This window comes from Cyprinodon variegatus, unplaced genomic scaffold, assembly GCF_000732505.1.
Source record: "Cyprinodon variegatus isolate N-32 unplaced genomic scaffold, C_variegatus-1.0 Scaffold351, whole genome shotgun sequence".
In the NCBI taxonomy this organism is placed as follows: domain Eukaryota; kingdom Metazoa; phylum Chordata; class Actinopteri; order Cyprinodontiformes; family Cyprinodontidae; genus Cyprinodon; species Cyprinodon variegatus.
This window is the reverse complement of record NW_015150804.1, coordinates 452792-475777: the sequence shown is the minus strand read 5'-3', so window position 1 is coordinate 475777 and position 22986 is coordinate 452792. Positions and strand designations below refer to the sequence as shown.

General features: G+C 37.0%; 1 protein-coding gene across 3 annotated transcripts in view; it reads right to left on the bottom strand.

Annotated features, from left to right (window-relative positions):
• shisa6 (shisa family member 6) overlaps positions 1-22986 on the bottom strand; it is a 124752-nt gene that overhangs the window by 92721 nt on the left and 9045 nt on the right. For all 3 annotated transcript variants that reach the window (XM_015385896.1, XM_015385899.1, XM_015385898.1), the window contains exon 3: positions 16605-16762. In XM_015385896.1, the coding sequence (XP_015241382.1) occupies positions 16605-16762 (158 nt within the window). The remainder of the gene's footprint in view (positions 1-16604; positions 16763-22986) is intronic.

Genomic DNA, 22986 nt, shown 5'->3' with positions numbered 1-22986 from the left:
TGTAAATTAATAGAAACACGATAATATAAGGCACAGAAAAACATGCCCAGTCATGTCTGTAAAGTCTGCTTATTGTTCATGTATTCCTATTAAATTGTAAAATACACCAATCCAACACTAACCAGCCTTTCTAACTTCATAAAATATTTGCATTTTTTTCAGCTTACACCAACAATGGTTGAATGACACCTCAGTCGTGGCCTGAGGGGGTCTGTATTGCTTTCCCCGGCACCAAGCAACTTTAGCCTCTTTCTCACTGAAAATAGCGCACTAATGTGTTTTTGTCAGGATCCCAGTTTTTGTGTTCGTCTGTTTGTCTTGTCTTTTGTGTTTCTCCTTTCCTCCACCAGGAGGCGCCTGGCTCCGGTCCGCCTCCTCACACACCTGCAAGCTGTTGCCTCATCACCGGACTGCTCTTAAGCTGCTGGTTGCCATTACTTCGACGCCAGAGTGTTTGCCAGTTTGGGGAACTCTAGCCAAGCCTTGTTATTCTGAGTCTATCTGAGTTTTTGCATTCTGAGTTTTAGTTCTCTAGCCAAGCTGAGATCACATTGAGTTTTTACTGAGCGCTTGTTTCTCCCTCAGTCTCAACCTTGTTTGTTCTTTCTTTTCGGCAGGAAGCCTTCCTGCAAACTGGACCTTTTCGGACTGCCTTCTCCCAAGTGGGATCAACTGAGTCTTACACTGAGCGACGGATTCCAAACAGGAGGTTTAGATCCAGCCACCTTTGAGCATGCTGAGATCACTCTCTGAGTAAGGAAGTCATCTTCACCACGAAGCCCCTGTCACACCTTGACGCTTTAGCAATCGTAATCCTAACGTATGAAAAATCAGGCATGCATTGGATAAGTTATGGGTACGTTTTGTATAAGTTATGAGCACACTGGTACACATTGACATACGGTGAGTACGTTGAGAAATTTTTAGCTTGCTCAAAACTCCCGACGTATGCCCGACGTATACTCATACGTGGGCCATAAGTTACAGGTAAGTTATTTGATCGCTGACATACGTTAGGTGTATTTTATTCATAAGTTGTGGCGTCTAGCTTATCCAAAACCTATGAGTAATTTGTGCATAACTGATGCGTAACTTATCAGGAATTTTTCTCCGATGCATACAGGTATGAACGTATTTGACGTGTTCCAGATGATGGCTGAAAGTTTCTCTAACTTATAGCTACTGTATAATGGCGTATTAGCAGCGTTTTGGTATAAAAGGGGAAAACGGGAATAGGAAAACATTGGTACTTCTCCACACTTCATCTAGGGTGAGCGATAAGGTCAAGAGTAGAGTGAAGAGTGTGTTGGTGCAGGAGTATTGTACAAAACCAAACTTTTCTTATTTCCAACATCATCATATGACATTGTTTCACCACAGATTCATTACTTCATCGCTATTGAGGCACAGCCACTGGAAACTGAAATGTTCAATCTAACTGCAGGCTATCTGCAGAATTTTACAAAGCTGTTTGCTGGTCCTCATGGGAGATACTGTCTTCCTAAAAGCAAAACAATACAGCTTTCGTCCACTGGGAGAAGCCAAAGCTGACCTAAAAGGAAAGTTCTTTAGAACTGCTTTAAGTTGACTTTACTTAAAAAGTATGCAAACTAGATGCATAAAAATAAATAACATCATCTGAAAAGATGATGTAACTTTGTTCAAGGTGTTGTGTGGCAACACCCACTGACAACAGTCAGCTCATGAGTTCACACTGATCTGCAAGTCTTCACCACTTTCAAATGATTAACCTTTATCCAATATGTTGAGTTATTAGTAACTTCTTATCCAACAGTTCACAGAACTTACTAAAGATTAGTTTAAAAAACAGGTTGAAGTAGTAACGAGGTCTGTTTATTTGATGTATTTTATAAGATAGAATATTGCATTTGGTACATACAGTACAAGAATGGATGGATCCTGTTAATTATAACAGCCGACATTATAGGGTTGTCTGGCCAAATCCATGGCCGAAAGAACAGCCAATGAGAATTTACTGCATAAGTCTCAACTTTTTCTGAATCATTGTTTTTGTGTGGACTCAACTTAAATATTTTAAGTTATTAAGATTCTTTTCTATCCAGCTATGCTCACACGTTGCATTTAAAAGGAGGATAAACAACAAAATTATGAGAATTGATTTCTGCTCACTTGAAGTTTTTAATAAAATGTAATGTTCCATTTTATAGTGTGCGTTTCCCACTTGTTTATCGCAAATATGTTTTTTACATTTGACCTTTATTCTATCATTTATGTTTTTTTTGTGCAACCTCACTCCATAATTGATAACCTGACCAAATCATGTCAAAATTATAATTCTTTATGCAAGGAATGAGTGACAGCAGTTGGCCTGATAAATAGTAACGTAATTAATGAGAAAATAGCCTTAACTCCACTGGCATGTCAGCCAATTCAAACATTAAAATAGCTGAAGTGAGAATAAACTAGTATAAGATTGATTCATTTGTTCTGGTGCTTGCCTTGATATTTGAACATTTATCAATGTGAACACATTATTCTAAAAAAATAGCAGCATTGTGATGTTTCAGCTGTTTCGGCATTGCCAGACTCTGAAACTGGAATTTTAAAGGAAAAAAAGGAAACCTTGAGTTGGAAATTCAAATATATATTCTATAGATGTGTAGGAAAATCTGCAAGTGCATAGTCATGTTTTTTGACATTTTCTCTTTTTTATATTAAAAACTTGCTGTGGTTGCATACAAAGAATTTCAGAACGATTACCACATCTTCTTAGTGAATTATTTATTATTTTTGTTGTATCTATTAAGTTTTTTCTCAGTTTGTTAGAAAGTAAACCCATCAGGTTTACAATAACAGAGGTGGTTCGATACTGAGCATGTGCACAGATGGTAAACGAGGAAGTAGCCTACTACGGCTAAGCCAGTTAGCACCTCACAGTGAAGTATGGAAATAATGAAGAAAAATCCAAGATCCAGTTTTAAAAAAATGCAAATACTGTAAATATTGATTCCAACAGGAACAAAACTCAAACAGCATTTGGTATATGGCATGATAAGTGATGCTCACTGAAGCAGAAGCTAAATCTGTGTAGCAAATCAGATGTTGCTGTTAACCCTTTAAAGCCCGATCCAAGAATAAAACAAAACAGAAAATTTGTTGTTTTTGGTTTGAAGTCCTTATTTGGCCTTTTAACAAAATATGTAAAAAGAAAAAACAGAAATACATTTTTGATATTAATAATTTATTATTATGCGATAAGTCAAGATTATTTTTTGTGTAGTCTTCTGCCCGCTGTTATCAGGTATATCTGATTGTGTACAATAGGGTTTTGAGCAAAGTTTTTACTATTAAATTACGCAAAAGGTGTCAGACGCAAAACATTTCAGAAACCGTACGTATCAAATATGATACATTTGGCATTACAGGGTTAAGTTGATGAGTAAACATCCCTATCAATGATAAAAGTTCTGATAGCAATGCTGTTCTCAGTCTCTACAGGTGAAGGAAAAACGACTCAAAAATTACCTAAAGATGATTCACACTATCAAGATGGACAGCTGGTGAATGTAACTCGATTGCATCCTGATCAAATGGTTTTAGTCTTTTTGTATTGGTGTTTAATTTGACTATAAATTGTAAATTGCACAACTGTAAATTGCACAATTGTAAATTGCACAACTGACACACAAGGCAGAAATGCAGTAGAGTGAGGAAAGTGTAATAAATAATTTTCCATCGTAATAACTGAAAGGTTGTCTGTGCCAACAGAGTTTTGTGATGTAATCTAATTCTTTTTTATTTTTTATAACCCCTTTGGAAAATAAAAATAAGGCGCATATTCCTTTGTGCATAACATGAAAGTGTTTTTATTTTTGGTATAGCACGAAATAAAAAAATGTATTGAAATATAATACAAAAATACAATATACAAAATACAATCAATCAATATACTTTAAAGTTTTTAGAGTTTGCATCTTAAATTAAACATTATATCTTTAAATCCCAAATCCTTTCTGCAGTTTTAGAGAAAAAAACCTGAGATGATAAAAATGCAAAATACGGCTAAAGCAGCATAATAGATAAAATTCACTCCTAGGGTGGAAAATTGAAAAGTCAATATTACTCTAGGCTGCCAGAAAATGCTATCAGAACGTATTTCAGAGCCATCTTTTTCCTGTTTGTCAATCTTACATTTTTTTCCCCCGCACACTTTAAAACAGATTTCAGCTTGCAGGGCAAAATACATTTGATTTTATAATCTTTTTTCAAGTCAATTTCTTGTAAGAATAAAAGAAAAAAACTGACTACCCCTAATTTGGACTCCCCTTGTGCGTAGATGTCTGAATTGCAATTTGCATCATAGCACTGGAACTCTGAAAAAAGTGCTGTAGCTGAAAGGCCGTTATTAACACAAAGGCAAGACCAGGCAGCGGCTTGTACAATAGCAGCACTCGATTGAGCTGTCGATCACAAAGCAAAACTTGCAAGGAAATTAAAGAATGCAGCATCCAGCAGACCAAAGGAGGACAAAAAAAAAACTAAATTGTGGGGAGAAAGTCCATCAAATTACCTTTCTTTTTTCCATTCAGCTCTCTGTTAGACCCATTCTGTATTAACCAGTCAACAGTTAAATGCCTTCATCTCCATGGAATGACTTCAAAGTCAATAACATCACTCAGACCTCTGGGCCCGGGAAGCTGAGATCGAAACGCAATCCAAATTATCATAATGAGAAGAAACACCTGGGGACCATTAAGCCTGGATTTCATCACACCACAGCTTTACACTTCAACATTGCTGCAACTTAGTTTATTTTCTTTTTTAATAAAACCAAGAGTATGATTAAAAAATTATTACAGTCATGACCATAACTTTTAATTTAGGAACAGTAATAACAAAAACATTAAAACCTTAATTTTGATAATTTACAGCTTAAAGAGCTTATCGCTCATTACTTGTGTATCCTCAAAGGAATACACCATAAAGCTAAAATCATGTTGCCAGAGATACTAACTGTTATGTAAATTGCTCCCAGTTGGAAACATGAACCTATAGCTGCTTATCATCGCTGGATGGGGATCATGAAAACCATCTTAACGACATTACACAAGGAGCAGGTCACAACAAACATAGGAGAGTTTAATGCCCATATTAAATCAGCTGTTTTTATCATTTTTCTTTTTGTTACTGTTTATACAAAAAAGACAATTCAAAAAGTAAACCTTGTCACTAAAACCTATAGAGTAATGTTGGGTCCGTTTTTTAGATGTGTTAAAAGCTGCAGAGGCTTTTATTTATCCTTTTGTTTACACTTGTGCATCTGAAAAAGCAACACGATTGGCTAACATACAAGCTCAGAATTCTGCCAAAAGGGTACATGCAGAAAAATTCATACAATTCAATTCAATTCAGTTTATTTATAAAGCGCCAAATTCACAACACATGTCATCTCAAGGTACTTTACTGTTCAACCAGATCATCATTGATTCAAAGTTTTCTATCTAAGGAAAACCAGTTGATTGCATCGACTCATTGACTCTTCAGCAATCCCTCACACTAAGCATGCTTGTAGCGACAGTGGAGAGGAAAAACTCCCTTTTAACAGGAAGAAACCTCCAGCAGAACCAGGCTCAGTGTGAGCGGCCATCTGCTGAGGCCCACTGGGGTTCAAGGAGACAGAAGCAGGGATAGAAAAAACAACTGTAAAAGGCGGCCCCGTCCAGGAAACACACAGCCAGGCAGACGAGCTCTGAGCCAGCTCCCATGTCAGAGGATGAAGAGAGCACATCCAGCCAGTCACGGTCAGAGAAACAGGACCGCACTGGAAAACAGGCTGATCTCCAGCATCTATAAACAAAGGTGTTGATGGCAGCAGCACAGCTGATATTTCTCTCCAGGATGGAGTCACAGCCAAACAGGAACAGACAAGCATCTTTTTTCCAATACACACATACAGTACATAGACTACTTTCCACATGCATTGTGACCCTTTTGTCTTTTTGAGGGAGAATCCAACTTGAGAAAGTAAACTGCCTTTGATTGGCTACTTTTTAAGTTACACTGCTACCTCCAGTACTGTTTTCTTCTGGTTTGGGGCAACTATCATTAGGAAAGCATCTTCAAGTTAATTAGAGTAAAAAAATGGAAAGGTGGATTCACTATCAAATAATTTAGTTGGACACAGTAATGAATGTGTTTTTACAGAAGTAGACATATCCTCTAAAATTATGATATAAAATTAGAAATTTCGTATGAGCTAAGCTGATGTTAACTTCCTTGTTTATATTGAGGAAAGTGGGGCTTGAATAAATTCTCATTTATAATCGGCAGCGGGTAGCGGCAGCCTACGAATCCCATAATGCTTTGTGTGGAGATCTCTCTGCGCAAAGCATCCTGGGATATATCTGCCTCTTGTGAGGCCCTCTTTACTTCTCAAACACTTTGTAGACACTTTTTTTCTTACGACACTCGGCTATTTTCAAAGAACCACAGGGAAAAAAAGCGAGCTTCAATGACTGTCTGAAACCGGAGCTCACCGCAGATATACGCCTGAAGGTGCGCAGAAAAAGATAGATAACAGGATGAGCACTTAGGACATCCCTAAGTAAACATATAATCAGAATGATTGAAAATTAGGAGGACCACTAATTTAGATGATCCACCCGGAAATAAAAGATCATCTTCTATACCTTTAAGCAGTGGCGGCTGGCCAATAGAGGGCGCTAGGATGCCACCCCACCCACTCAATAACCCTGATAAAGGCATAAAATATATATATATATATTTTTTTTTATTTAATTTTAAATTAACATTTAAAATATTTAAAATCTATTAAGATGTTTTTTTTAGATGTGCAATATAAATATTTAATTTTTAATGACTAGTAAAGTGTCATTCCATTTTTCACCGGATTGATGACGTACTTCCGCCTTAGAGCACAGAAATCTTTGCCCATTGACTCTCATTATAAGTTGTTCATGCGCAGTAGCTCCTCTGCAACACAAAGGTATAGGAGTCATGAGCTGACAGGAAGTGTATTTGCTCACCACCTCCCGCCACAGTGCAGATGTTTTGCGGGTGATTGGAGAGAGAGAGAGAGAAATGGTGCAAGAAATTAAAAAAATGATGTTAGAGCAGAGAGAAGGAGGCTGCAGTCATGGCTGTGATATATTGGTGGCCTCATAATATTAAATCTGCTGACATAAAACCTTCAAAATGTGCAGAGAGTAGTTTACCTTTGTGCTTTAAATACAACTGCTCCTATGAATATTTATTATGCCTGTGCAGACGCCTGACTTAATACTCAACACTAACAGTCTTTACCTGATTGAGCTCTGAAAAAATAAAGGAGGGAAATGAGCCAAAGTTTGTTGTAAACACCTTAAGTGTGAAAACGTCCTGATTGTTGAATTTGAACTGAACCGAAAGCTTTAAGAATATTTCTGTTTATATTTTACATTGTTGTATATTCTGGTTAACTTCAGACTTTAGAAGTGAGAAACATAATTTAAGACTGAAATTTTGAGGTATGAACGTACCTCTAATACTACTATATTTTCTCCTTTAATCTAGAACCACTCTCCCAATTAACATCCACCTTCTAGTTAAAAGCATAGTGCTGATATGAACAGTGAGTTATATTTAGCTTAAATCCAGATGTTAAATCAACTGCAGAGCAGAATCAGATGTGAGTTTTAACTTTAGGAGTCGTTAATGGAAATTTTCCATCTTTTCTCATCATTAAATGCATCCTAAGAGCTCCAACGTCATACTGGCCACAATATCCCCGGTGTGGAAACTGATCCACTGGGAACACAAACTCACCCTAAAGTAGCTATTTTCTGTACGTTTTACATGGTTGAAATAAAATCAAAATAAGCACACAAGCTGAAAGAAGCATTTGAATATATATATTTTTTTTACAGACGCATAAAGGCTGTTTATACAGGCTGTGACTACAGAGGGATAATCTATGGAGTTGGTGATTTAACAAACATTTTTTTAAAGATAAAGTTTTAGTACTATACTTCGCTTTGCAAATGATGTGGTGACATTGGTGCCTTTAAACTATGACCTTTGCCTTCTGCTGGAATGGATTTCAACTGAGGGGAAAGGGTCAGTTTGAAGTTTACCTGGGGAATGGAGGACTGGTCCTACTGGTTCAGGGGTCAGTCCCTGACTCAAGTGAAGTAGTTTAAGTATTTTGCTAACTTGTACAATACTGGTGATTGGAGCATAAGCATTTAGAGACATTTGCCACAGGGATCAGTGCCCCTGTAGAACTGATAATTTCCCCTACGTTAGCCCCTGTATCGAAGATAAAATACAAACTAAATTGATAATAAATAAATTAAATCCACTTTAGAAACACGGTTATCTTTTTTTTCAGTTTTATCTTATGGAGGATTTATAAAATGATATTGGGACGTTTTTACTTTAATCATATTTAGATAGGATCACAGTTTTCATCTATTAAATCTGAGGTTTCCAAAACTGTAAGTTGATCTTTGGTTCATTTCATATATGAAACAATGAACTTTTTCCCTGTTTTTGTTTGATTTTTTTTGTTCAGTGCCCCTTTAAAAAAATCACTGGCCCCATCCTGGTGGTAAATTTGATCTAGGACCTCCACTGGATTGGAGCAGGTGACAGAATGAAGAATTAGGTATTGTTTGCTATAAAGAGGAGTTGCTCCAGTCTGTTGAGATTGACAATGAACTTTATGGACCAGATGGTTGATATTCCTCATTCAATGAAAGAAAAAAAACCCACGATGCTCACAAAACTACGGAAGCTGAGAGCATTCATACTTGACTTATTACAGTATTTCTTTCCTTTGCCTTCTCGAGATAATGACATCACTATCTCGTTATCACGGTTAAACCATTAATTGTTTTCTCGAGATAATATGTTAATTATGTCATTATCACAAGAAAGCAGTAATTTCTTGAGATAACGAGATGATTAACCTGCATGAGTAATGAATGAGGCTGGCCAACTGCCCTGGATTCCCAGTCCATCCATGCCTGCGGTGCCTGTAGTACTGCGTGTGTGCAAATAATAATATTTTTTGTTTCCTTTTTCTTTATTCTTATTTACAGTTTTTTCATGAAAATCTTTAATCTGGCCTCATTTTGGGGGTTAATGCATTTTATACCTGTTAGAGGCGTAATACTGGGGTTGTTCAGAAAACATCTGAATCTAAGGCACCAGAGGCATACAGTATGTCTAATTTCTTATGAGTCAGAAGTGGAAGCAAATCATCAAACCAACAATGTCATCCGTTACCTAAAAGTTAAAAATACAGGATTATTTACTGAATTACACATAGGATGCCATGATTAACAAATCCTCTCCTGCTGTTGTTGCATTGAAGGATGTAATCAGTTTGAACACACACCAATCATCTGGTTTTCACGAAAAAAAAAAAGGCTTTTGTTTTCTTTAGATAATGAGAAAATTAACTTGCTTTCTCGAGAAAACCACCATGAAAAAGTATCGGAGGGACAGGACCGCTTTAGTCTTCCGTACAAAACAACCTGACAGAAATAATAATAAATAAAAAAAACAACAACAACGAAAATGAACAAATAAAAAGTCAGGCACTACTTCTAAATAATGCTTCAATAAAATTATTTAAAAAAGTAGGTAATAACAATTTTGTCAACATGTGTACAGCTATAAAAAAAAGCTCACAGCTCTCAGGTTTGTTCATTTTCTGACCTTTATAGACCATCACACTAAAACGTATCTGAAAGAGGAAGATCCCCGACATCAGATTGCTTATTTCATACCAACTTAGGTCTGTTTATGCGCATTAAGGTTTAGAATGACTGAGCTCAATCCAGAAATGAGGTTCTCCATCATCCAGGGGAGTTAGAATGGACACGCTCTACTTGGCTTTCAACTGATACCACAGGGCTGACCCAAAGCAAGCTGTAGGGACAGTATTTAGAGAATGATCAAAGGAAAGATTGAATTGTCTTTATTAAAAACCACTAATAATCTCCTGGTTGTAATAATAAAAGCTTTCTAAAAAATAAAACACCTCCACTTCTGGTGTAACAGGCAAATGACTCATTTTGATCTTATTGTTTGAACACTCGATCCCACAGTTGCACCAGAGAAACCAATATGAGCTCAGCTGCTGAGAGTCCTGCAGGGAGGATTACTTTACTGACGGCAATGTGTGGAAGACATTTGTCACCTTATTTCACAGCAACATAGAAAATGCAGGAGACAAAATGAGAGAACAGACCACGACTCTGGGAAATTGAACCCATAATGTTCACTCAGGGAACGTTAAGGGGAAGAGCCCCCCTATCCAGCGCAGGAGATGCATTTCATCAACATCAGGCAGAACACAAAATGGGATTCAAATTATTTCCTGCATGAGCGCTTAATGTCAACTGGAATCATGGCTTTTTTTTAGTTTCTCTTTCAAAGACTCAAACATGTCCTGAATGTGTTGAAATAAAGTTTTTTCTCAAGGCAACATATCGTTTCTGTAGGTTTTAGTTCATCAGTCTGTTCAAGCTACAAGGTAAATACAAAGTATGAGCAAAACTTATTAATTATCCAAACAGAATGTGCAAAAAAGTGCAAGTACAAGATAGAACATAATGTTCCTGATGTTCTTTTGATGTTATAACGTTCCTAAATAAATAACATCCTAAAAACATTACAAATTTCCAGTTAAAATTTTACACATTAATGATTTTGCAATAGGTTAAATTCCATGAGACAGAGATGAAGAAGAAAGAGACCTCAGTGCAACCTGTTTGGGAAAATAACAGTAACTATTTAGGGACATTAATATTTTTTTATAGTAAAAAAAATATATAATAATTATTGATATTTTACAACATGATCCAATAGACTAGTTTCAAAACACGCAAGTTTGTGTGGTCCTCTGTTTATAATCTCTGCTGTTCTTTTTGTAACGTGAAGGATGGTTGTTTATTTGTGGAGGAGGTGTTACCCCAGACTTTCACACAGTAAGATACAGAAGAACAACTAAATAATACAGTATATTTAATATTCTGTAATCCAGTGAAAGTCTAATTTTCCCTAAAACTGTCATAGTTTTTGCTATTTTGCTTTTTTACATGTCTTACTTAAGGGTTTAAGTAGATATTATGGTCTACTATTAAACTCAGAGATGTGTTTCCATTTGATTGTACCTTACATTTTTAATAAAGGTAATAGCTACATTAAACTTTACATTAAACAATAATAAAAAAAAACAAACAAAAAAACCATCTCAACAAACCATGTAGGGTGATGCAATATAAATGCATAAATTTTACTAAAAGTCTATCATTTCATATAAATTTCAAGATACATAAATATATACTTCCGGCACTTTTTCCATAAATCAAGGTAAGGAATTAATTTGGGATTTTTCTGTATATCTGGGCCAAATCAATCCATAACTCAGTTTCACAAATGCAGTAACATGTAACGTACCATGTTCATTTATTCTGTGTAACTAGGCTGCTCCCAGCCAGGCCATCAGGTAGGCTTACTCAGTGCTGGGTACAGACATTGGTGACACAATCAGAAACAATGAGATCTTCTTCTTCCCAGGATCCGCAGGTGGTGGAAAATATAAAAAAAAAATGTGGCTGTGGCTGGACTGTGGGCCATGCTATCTAACTAATATAATTTATTATATTTTAAATCTCCCCTTTCCAGGACAGAATCTTATAAATGCTTTAAGTATGAAAGCAATGAGATTCGTCAGTGATGTTGTCACCTCATCTGCATGTTTTACATTATTATGGAGGCTTATATCATTATTAACTTTATATTCTATATATGGACATTAATGCTGTTTGATTTTTTAAAGAGGGCTCTTGTTCAAAGTTTGACAGAAAGGGCTTAAATAAACCATTGCTGTGTTGAGTGGAACAGAAAAACCCATATTTGAATTTTTCCTGCATGAATCTTAAAGAGAATTTGCACTTTTCTGCGGATGATGTTCACTACCTGTGCAGACTGCTGGGTCCCAACTTTCAGCCCCATGAAGAACAGAGCGAGGCGTTTACCCTTTCACAGATGATCTGTTATCAGATAGGATTTCCTTCTAGTGGAACGTTCCTGTATGCGTTATGAGATACTAAATATATTAGCTAAGCCCCTATTTGATGCTTTATCAGAACTTTGTTTGGCATTAAAATGCTAATAAGCACATAACCTTCCCCGGCCAAATAACAGCGAACTTCATCAAGGGTGGGTTCAAATATATTCATATAACATGAATAAAGCAACAAATCACAAAAGAAACTTTGGAGCAGGTGGACTGCTTTTCTTCATTTTGTGAATAACGGAATATTTTAATAAAAAAAGGAAAACCAAATCTACTTTACTTTCTTTCAAGACATGGATGCAATTTAAACCCCAACATCCCACAACGAATGGAAACAAATCACTGTACCACAGGGAGGCTGAAGGATAAAACAGAATTGGGTTAGAGACAGCAGTCTAGTTGTACAAAAGCTTAGAAGCATACATAGCCTAATTAATATAGTCTATTAACCTAAAGCAATATGCATGGTAAGGTTGGTCCATGTCAGGTACACCGGTCATTGACCTTGACCAAGGCAGCTTACAGTAGAGCTGCAGTCAGTCCCTGGATTGGTGTGGCTATCACTGCACCTACATAGTTAGGGACACATTTCCCACTGGGATCAGTTCTTTTGAGAAAAATGACACATAGCTCTTTAAATTATGTTTTCAGTTAAGTACAAAGCTGCTGCTGATCCGGGCTCAAACTGGTATAAAGTGTTTACCTTCTTCTATAAAAGCTATTAGTCTTAAAATCCCCACATTTTTCTCTTCCACCTAATATCTCCCTGCACTGGTGTGACAGACTGCCAAAGAAAAAAAAAATAAATAAAGCAATCGGAGGGATTCAGAATCTCCTGCAGCTGGATGACATCAGATATGCAAAATATAAACTTCCTTGCTGAGGAGTTGGCAAATTTGGCCATATCTTGGTAGCTTCATGACGGAGCTAGGAAATGGGATCTTCTTGGCATTGCTTTTCTCAGATCTAAGCCAAGAAACAAAATAAAAAAGAAGCGAAAATGAGGGTGAACATCAGTCAGGCTTCTGAATGTTGGTGCTGGTTTAATGAATTAAAGAAGCTCAGAAGGTTGTTGTTTTTCTTCTGAACACATAAGGTAAAGGTTTGCTAATATGAAGTGCAAACCAAAGGTAAGCATAGGCGGGCCAGACGACTGGCTGCTTAACAGTATAAAACAAGAGCAGATGGTATTTACTGGTCGGGAGGGATTAAACTAGCAGCTACAACCGTAAAGTCATGATTCTGGTTTTCTCAGAAAAAAAATAATTAGCAGTTTTTAGACTAATAAGAGCTCAACCAAACCATTGGTGTTCCAGAAAACCTCAATAGACAAGATAAAGATATATATGTCTTCTCTTTGTTTATAGGAGTGTTGTCAAATGTGTTGATATGAGTCATGTCTTCACATCACTTCAGTGTCCTGCTGTTTTTTAAACAATGGTAGGACAATTCGGTGTCAAATAAAAAAACATGTCTTCTCATAACCTTTTTCCTTGACCCTTCTGCTTTAAAAAAATACTTTAAATTTTCTGCTATTGACCCACCCTGCCTTATACCAATGAAGCTGCTTATACCTTATATCAGGAGGCATGGGCTCAGCCTGTACCCCAGTATTTTTTGGAAAAAAATTAAATTATAGCCAGAATTTAATAAATAATTAAATTATTTTGTGGTAATATTCTAACTGTATTACTATGTTTTACTTGAGGTCGATCAGTCTATCATGTTGTGTCTTTGGAGCCCTGGAAATACTGGGACAAGAACCTGGACTTTGTTGGTTCTGATAAAGATTGGCCAGTTCTTGTAGCCAGCTAATATCTACCAGTGGGATTGGTGCTGATATAAAAGCTTAGGTTCCCTCCTACACATTTTAAGATTCTTCTTTTCCAGTCACTCACACATTTGTTTGGACTATATGGGATGGTTAGTCCACCGACCCTTTGTTTTACTCTTATCTGACGCCGAGTTAAAAGACAAAAATAAAAACATAAATCTTCCAGCCACACTCTATTTTTGCAGGAGGACTTTAGAAAATTATCAAGCAAAGAAAGGCAGTGTATTCAGGCTTTGTATCTAGGTCTCCCACTTGGATATGTCCAGTAAATCTCCAATGGGAGGAGCGGTGGAGGCATCCTGCTTATAAGACAAGACCTTGTCAACCGATCTTTTAAATTTAGAGAAGCTCTTACTCCACTGAGCTATGGCCTCAATGACTGTCTCACTAAATCAACCTCCAAGGCAAACGCTGACCATAATCTGATTTCAGTCGCTTTGATCCAGGATCTTCTTATCTTAAGTCAAGGTCCACATCTCATGCCCATCATTAATATCGTGAATGCAGACAGACAGCTTAATTTAAAGCTTGAATGTTCGATTCAGCTCTTTCTTCACCAACAATCCTTGCAGACTCGAAGAGGCCCCAGCACAGACAGGTTGATGCAATGCAACATTTTTAGAACTGCTTCACTGCTCGGCAGGAAAATACTTTTTACTAGGAATGAATATTCATACTGATCAGTTTGAAATGTTTCACTATCAGCGCTCTTCAGGTGATAGCAGGGAACGACAAACTGCAGAACATAGACAGTAGCAAGGACCCACAGCTGCTCTCTTCACCACACATTGAAAGGTTTGTCCCTGTTTAAATGGGTTTGGCTGACATTTGAGCAAAGATTCCAATATCTCTGCAGTGTGGGGACAACAAATCTGATATTCGCGATGATAGTACTGCTGCTGAAGCTCCTCGTAAATGTTATTATCAGAATGAACAATAGTGAGAAGTTTGGTATCTATTCTTTGCTTGCTTTGTGTGTCAGCTGTCACGGTTGCTAAGCGACAGAGCGTATGGGTGGTGAACGCTAGAAATGGCTGGACCTGATGGAATCCATCTTTATTTTCACGGACCTCAAAGGACCCAGTCCAGGTAGACAGGGTCCATGGAGGATCCAGCCTCTGAAAATTAACACACCTGCAGCTGGACCAATCACAGGACAGAAGGCAGGACTTTACAATGCTTGCGTCAGAATTCCAAATAATGCAGCAGCACCTTTCTGCTAGCATAACAACAAGCTGGCAAACGCAACGGAGCAATATTGCATTAAAGGTTAAGGATGTACTAGAGAGCACACTTTATATCCTCAGATTAGGCAAAACCAGCAGTAATCGTGCACTTGAGAGTTTCTTTGATAGCTTAAAATGATTCATGGACTACAAAATTACAAAAACAAAAACTTGGAGTTTTTTTGCACCACATCCACATTTACCTGCATGGTTTTAACTTAATCAAGCTGACCTTCTAAGTCCTGCCTTTGAAATCGAGTTGTACCAGCTCAGACTCATAAACCACGTAAATGTCGTATCAATCTGGCTGGCCAGGCTATGATGGTTGTGCAGTGGAAGAAAAAATGATGCAAGGCCTCCATCTAGACTTTCTTCTTTATTTCTTTGAGTAAAGCTACAGGGCAACCTCATCCAATGATGCCACAGCAGTGTGGCAAATGAAGGCATTTTGTCATAACAAACGTAGGAATAGGTACGCTAGACTATCAAGGCTGAAAGGTTGCGTGGCTCACAGTATGCATACGATGTAGATGCCTTTAGAGGTACTAATCTTCATCCCTACCATTTTAGACTGAGCTCAGTGATGCTCCAGTGCATGCTGAGTGTCATTGCCTGAAGACACCAACAATTTCACATCATCAGATAGACATATTTCCTTAAATCTTGGGACTGGAACGACCCGATAGCTCCCCTGTGTTATGGGGCTTTAATGTTTTAGCTAATTCAGTTGTTGTGTTTGTTCTTTTTATTGTCTTGTGTATAATAGGGAACCTTAAAAGCCCTGAGGGATACAAATGAAATAATGCATTGTTATAACAATGCATACTTTAGGACATCTAACTACAATAATTTACGCAACATATCCTGTTTAGTTTTCTGGATTCCACATTTTTTATTTCTTATGGATTTTGCACAAGAGATGTTCACTTTAAACTGTTTTTCTACTTTGCAACTCTGAAATTGGATGTTTGTTTACCCCAATTTGATTTCATCATCAACATCATAACATTATCATAATTGTTTTAATTCCAGTTTAACAGCTTTGATTCAGTTTAACAACTTAACCATAAAGGTAAGTCATGTCACTGGATAAAGATTTTTAAATATCCTAGTTTTAAAAGTATCAATAAAGGGAATTCTAAAAAACCTGCTGATGAACATAATAGTGACGATGAGTCTTGGAAACCATTGAAAGGGTGAAAAAAGTGGGAGATCATGAACCAGCTCAGGAATCAAAGCTTCTGTTTACCATTCAAGATCAAGTAATAAAAGAGATTATCAGAATAATGCAGAACTAAACAATATTATAAAATCCCATAAAAGCGACAGAGGGAAATGTATATATGCAGAAAAAGATACAGCAAATATTCACATATTAAAGCTCACCATTATTTGGTCACTTGGCCTCCAGTAACACTTTTCTTGCTTTTTGAGTCATTATTCTGTATAGATGCAGGGAAAAGTCACCTACCATGGTTGGATGTCTTTGCATGAACAGGAGTGTAGTGATTCTTTGAGGTCCTGATGGGGGTCTCATCTTTGGGAGAACCATTAATGGCTGCGATGTCTTCATGTTCAAACTGTGATGCTGAAACGGGTCCCTGCTGCCTCAGAATGTCCGCCAGAGCTCTGAAAAGAAATCACATAAACAGGAAATAAAAGGATGTGGTTGTTAAACCTATATTGACTCCTCTATAGTTTCTGTTCCTTCACTTTGAAGTTTATGTGTAAAATAAATCCTAATAGCAGCCACAGTTTGAGTGGAACTGGGTTTCTAGTGAAGAAGTACACAAGAAAATTACCTGCATCTGAAACATCCTCAAACCCCATTTATTAAGCGTGACATGAGATAAAGTAACAACCAGATTCCCAAAGCTACAGTTGTCTTAAAGGAAATAAAAGGGCACTTTAACTGTGTCAATGTCAGCCTAATGCAAACACACAGTCCACTTTTCCCTAACTTGGTGACTTTGAAAGATATGCTGTATATTAATAGCATTTCCCTTTCAGGGCGAGCACACTTTTGCCGTTTCCTTTCTGCAGACAGAGACGACCTGATTTTGCCGTGTCCCAGTTGACTTGCTCATCGTTTGCCGCAGGAGCCCCCTTCAATGTATGTGTTGGTAAAGAATTGCATCAAATTATAAAGCTTGAAAACAGTGGCAGTTTTAGACCAAATACACCAGGGGGGGTCAGGGCAAACAAAGAAATAAAAAACAGGGAAATAATTCTTCTTTTGAAATATGAAGTGAACCAAAAAAAACATTTGCAGCTGTAGCAACCACAGATATAGTGAAGGAACAATCTGATAATTTCTCAATTTCTCAATATGACTGAAGGGAAACTAATGATCTCGGCACTGATGTTGGGCTGATTACTCGGGCCATACTCCTGCTCTGCTCCACCCGTTCCGCATCAGATCTAATGCGCTTCACTTGTTTCCATCACTATAAAATCCCCATCAGACCAGTCCTCAGTGCCAGATTATCTCATACCAACCCGGTAAGATTAATCCAATGTCATCAAAGTTATCTGTCTGCCTGCCAGTCAACTGACCCGTTCTGTCCCTGATACCAAGCCTGCCTGATCCAATTCTGACTCTGTCCGCCTGCCTGGATATCCTCTCTGTTTCGCCTCTGGACATCTGGATCTTTGAATCTGTCTGACTCGGACTGCCAGCGTTCCTCTCTGGATCACAAACCCAGTAAAGCCCCGCAAAAACTGCCTTCTTCCTCTCTCCGTCTGGATCATGAACTGGTAAAGCTTCACAATCTGCCTGCCTACCCCCCCCCCAGCCTGCCTGCTTCTCTCAAACTCAGCTCCGCTAACCAAACAAGCTTCTTAATAAACTGTGTTCCAATGTCACTGACCTGTCTTGGTCGTATTTGGATCCAGCCTCTGTTTCTTACAGAATCGTGAAAAAAACGACATTTTTTAAACAATTGCAACAGTAAAACTATAAAAAATGTAAAAGTTTCAAGAGGCCAGTTACTCTCAGATTCTCTGCCAGCAAATTTCATTATAAAAAACCTGCCCATACTTTAGATTAGATTAGATTAGATTAGATTAGATTAGATTAGATTAGATTAGATTAGATTAGCTTTTTTGATTTCACAGCGGAGAAATTCACTTGTCACATATTGGCATAGAAGTCAAAGAAGGTGCAAACAAGGAGGAAAAAGGTGCATTAAGAATAAACAATAAACAATATATATATATACAGTATATCCAGGTATATACAGTATATCCAGGTAAATAAGGATTAAGGTGCAAGTGTATCTGTATCGCACACAATGAAAAACAAAATAAAATTAAGAAATAAAGAAATAAGAGATAAGAAATAAAAATATGTACAATCCGGTTGGCTTATATTCAGGTGGATTTACTTTTACGTTAAAGTGTAGCAGGTAAGGAGCAATGGTGAGGTAGTGGTATGACTATTCTATTCACATATATTGCACATTCAGCATATTGCACAGAATATTGCACAGTCAATAAATAAAAAACTATAATATAGCTGAACAGTGGTTTTTACAGGAGTTATTTTGGTTATAGTGCATTATTATAGAGTCTGGTGGCAGCAGGAATGAATGACCTGACCTAAAACCAAGAACCAGATTTTCATCAATGACTACAGTCTTAAAAATTATGTGGTCTTTATGTAAAATATAGCTTGCATTTTATTTTCTCATGCTAAACTTAATCATGACAGCAGCCTATTGTGTGAACTCAATAAAGCCACTGAAGAAATGTAAATGAAAGTAGAACAAAGGTCAACACGCTTGAGAAGAAAGAAAAACAGGTATATTGCTTTCATTATTGCTTCAGTTAATTAAGGTTTGCAGGTCCATATTTCAGCTCAGTGGTTTTCCGTCCATCACCTTACAATCAGTTTCAGTTCTAAACTTTGGCATCAGGTCTAACACAGATGACCACACAATGGACTTCTATAGAAGTTTATGACCAACATGCCAAACAAGCAGAGATAAATATTTCTAAACCACAATGCTTCAGACTTGGTATGATGATTCAAGCACAGACTTTACTTTGGTTTTACCTGCTAAAACTATTATTCCAGAAGTCTTATTGTTCCTTTAGATGAAGCTTTGCAAACCAAAAATGTTGAGACAGAAACTGTTGCACATTTTTCTATTCTGGCTTGAGCTTAGTTCAATAAATAATGATGCTGTAGAATCTGTTGTGCATTTTTAAACCCTTGAGAATAAATTAAAATACCTTTTGAACAGACTATAGATCAAATCATAGTTGTTATGCCCTGAAACCTAAAACTGCAGGAATGAAGGATAGACTGTAACTTTCTCCTTATCTTGAGTTGCCCGACAGACTTGTCTTACTGCATTTGACTTAAAGAATTGACTATGAGGTGTGGGAGAGCCTTGAAGCAATGAAGGAAAAAGAGGAGATGATTTATTCAGTAAAGTGATGTGCTTTGGAGTTCACATAACATACAGTATAACTGAAGTAAATAATATGCTTTGGTGCAGGCAAAGCAGCAGGCAAAATGTTTCATCTACAGCTCAACCTCAGAGAGATTACTTGAAGAGATACCAATACTCGTACTTTCTCAATTTAAGTTTGATATGTCATCAAACTTCTGACCTTTTTAGACATGTTTGAGTGTTTTTTTTTTTCTTTCTCTCTGATTATTTTGTTAAAAGCATATGATAATCGGAAGCATTAGAAAAACCAAAACATGTGTGCATTTTTTCTTAGATTAAGTGCAGAATATTAGAATTTGACAGCAAATCACAGCAGTGGGTCCGAAAGCAATAACTGGGTGTTTTAGATCAAACAGCTAAAAGAAAATGGTCCCAAAGAATAGCATCAATCTCTTACTGATACCTTGTTGTTGTTGATTTCAAATGTTTTTCTTTCAGAATCGCTGTTTATCTATCGTACAGTGATAACGATGAGTAAATCATTATTATCTAAACCAGTAATGGAGAAATAAAAATGATCCTTTTGTTGCCGTGGTGTCTAGCCATCCATTTTTTGAATATCTAGATTACTTTAATAGAAAATGAAACTGTATTCTCATTATCAGTTCGTATGAAATCGTACAAAAAGTGATTCACAGTATTTTGTAGGTTTTTGACGTATTTTTCGTCGTATTTCATCGTATTTTTACATCTTGCCTCGAGACAAGATATCAGTGCGCATGCGCATCTTACGCACCATTCAATAACATACAATTTAACATACAATTAACCCTAACCCTAACATACAAAACAGCAAGCAACCTAGTGAGAGACATCATGAAGTAATTATTGCACTGTGGAAAGCTCGTCCGTCGCAGTTTTACGTCCGTCCGCTGATCAGCTGTTTTCGTCTGGCTGGCTGCGCATGCGCACTGATGTGTTTTTTTCAAGGAAAAACGTCAAAAACCCACGAAATACTGTGCATAACTTTTCGTATGATTTCATACGAACTGATAATGAGAATATGTTGAACTGTAACAACCAAACAAGCTTTTTTTAAAAGAATGAAAATATTCTTTAGACATAGGTGTATGTGAAATTGCATCTTTTAAAAGTTAAACTTTGTCATGCTTTTTAAATTATAACCACACATTTCAATGTATTTTTATCTCACAGTGTGACAACATGACTGTCAGTTAAAAATACAGCATGTTTAGATTAGCTCACTATTCACATTAAAATTGTAACCAAATGGGTAGAAAATGATTTCATTGTTTGGTTGCAGTTTGTTTCTGAACGTAATTCCAAAAAGCTAAATTTATTATCATGGCCACAACTGAAAAGTTGGTAGTATACATGCACCTTCACCTTTATTTATTAATCCATACACATACTTTAGTTTGCAATAAAACTTAATTCTTCGTTCAAATGCATGTGTTCTATTTGTAAGCTCCCACATTTAGTTCACTGTACTTGTATCCAATCATTCATATTTCTTTGTGTGTTTTTGTCACTAATCTGTTTCCTACCTTCCATGGTGCTTAGAAGTTTGGCCAGAAAAAAGATGGCAGCCAGGGCTCAGATCTGCTAAATGCAGCAGGGGAATTTGGTTTGTTCCACCAGATGCTGCTAGAAGGGGGTAATTAGATTTTTTTTTACTTATTTCTGTCACTTCTTCTTTTGTATTTTCAGTTAGGATTTGTTTTGCGTTTAGTGTATTTTTATTTTTCTAAGATGCAGATAGGTTTATTGCCAAACCTAACTGTACTGCTGTGTTTTTTAATTTGTGATTGCTTGATTAGTTTTAATTACCCCTGTTGTTTTATGGGTCTTTGTGCACATTTTGCTTGAGTTAAATTTTGTCTTTTTGATTGACCTCTTTTGACTCGAACCCATGTATTTTTTGTTTGTTTTTTGGGTTAAAAATAAAAAGCCAATTTCTGAATTAATCCCTGACACTCGTCATGCTTCTTACCTCGGCCCCTCACTCTCTTTAAAGCAAAAATTATTTTTTTAAGCCTACTTAACAGCAGTGATCAGAAAGAGGCTTGGAGGTTTGATGGTAGACTGTGTTCTGTCACTGCAACAGCATACTTCTTTCTCACACTTCCTCTGGCTTTGCATTTAAGCGACTTTAAACTCCAAGATTGGAGTTTAAAATTGGAGTGATGGAACAACCATTGCTTTAAAAACTTCAAATTTTAGAAACCTTTTTTATACCATGATACTAGCAGCAACCGGTGCAGCAGCCTACCTGCTGCATATTCGACCCTTTAGAAAGGCAGATTTGGAATATTTAAAAAAAACTCCAAAAATTATGATCATTCTTTGAAAATATATAAAATTTTCCCTCTATTATCTTCAGCCTTCAAGAGACCATAAGCTTCAAATATTAAAACCAAAGTATTCAGTTTGGTGGTTTTAATCAGACTTGATTCTAACCAGAAAATAATGAATAAATGACTCAGATTCTTTTAGATATTGCATTTTTCAGCAGCTTCTTCTGTGACCATGTTTGAGTTGCAATTAGGGAACAAAAGCCCCCTCCTCACCACCTGCCAGGCATAAATTGCATCTGAGTTTGCTCTGCAGAAAATGATCAATACGACCCGTTTGAATCAGGGGCTCGCTCACATTTCTTGCGTTTTTGGTGAAGGTCATGAAGCAAACAAAGGTCTGCAGGCAGCTCAGCATTCCACTCACAGCCCTCCGTCAGTCACAGATGTGGGAGTCTAAATGGCTTTAGTAAAGCACCGGAAATTAACAGCGACATTCACTCTTATTAGGAGCAGACCCTTGCCAAATACAAAGATAATCCTTCTACTACCATCTGAAGTCTTTTTTCCAGAACACATCTTTACCATAACTGATACTATAAATAAGGGAAACTAATGAGGATTAAGTCAAGATGCCTCCACTCTGAGCTGGAATTCAAGTAATGCAGGAAAAGCAGATAGACTTCTTGTTTTCTCCTTTAAAAGACAAAAAAACAACAACATCAACACATTTTTATTTGTTTGTTTGTGTGTGTGTGTGTGTGTGTGGGGGGGGGTCTACCTTAGAGCCTTTTGAGGCTGTACAGAAGTTATTTCAATTCCTTAAGCTTGCCTAAAATCCACAGCATAAAAGCAATACCCAAACTTTGCTATCAATCCTTGAATTAAAACATCTTGTGCTTGTTTTTCTTAAAGATCGGGCTGAGTAATCCCCTTGACATTTTGGAAACAGCAGGCAGCCAGCTTCATGCTTGCAGAATAACAATGTTTGATTGTTCTTCAATCATTAAGTCAAGTTCTGGACCCCGGCTGAGAAGCAATGTGTCCTCCCTCTGTGTCATACCAAATGGACCGGAGAACGAGCTGACGCTAATGGCTCATGAATAAAAGGAAGAAGTTCATGACTAATAGTTATAGC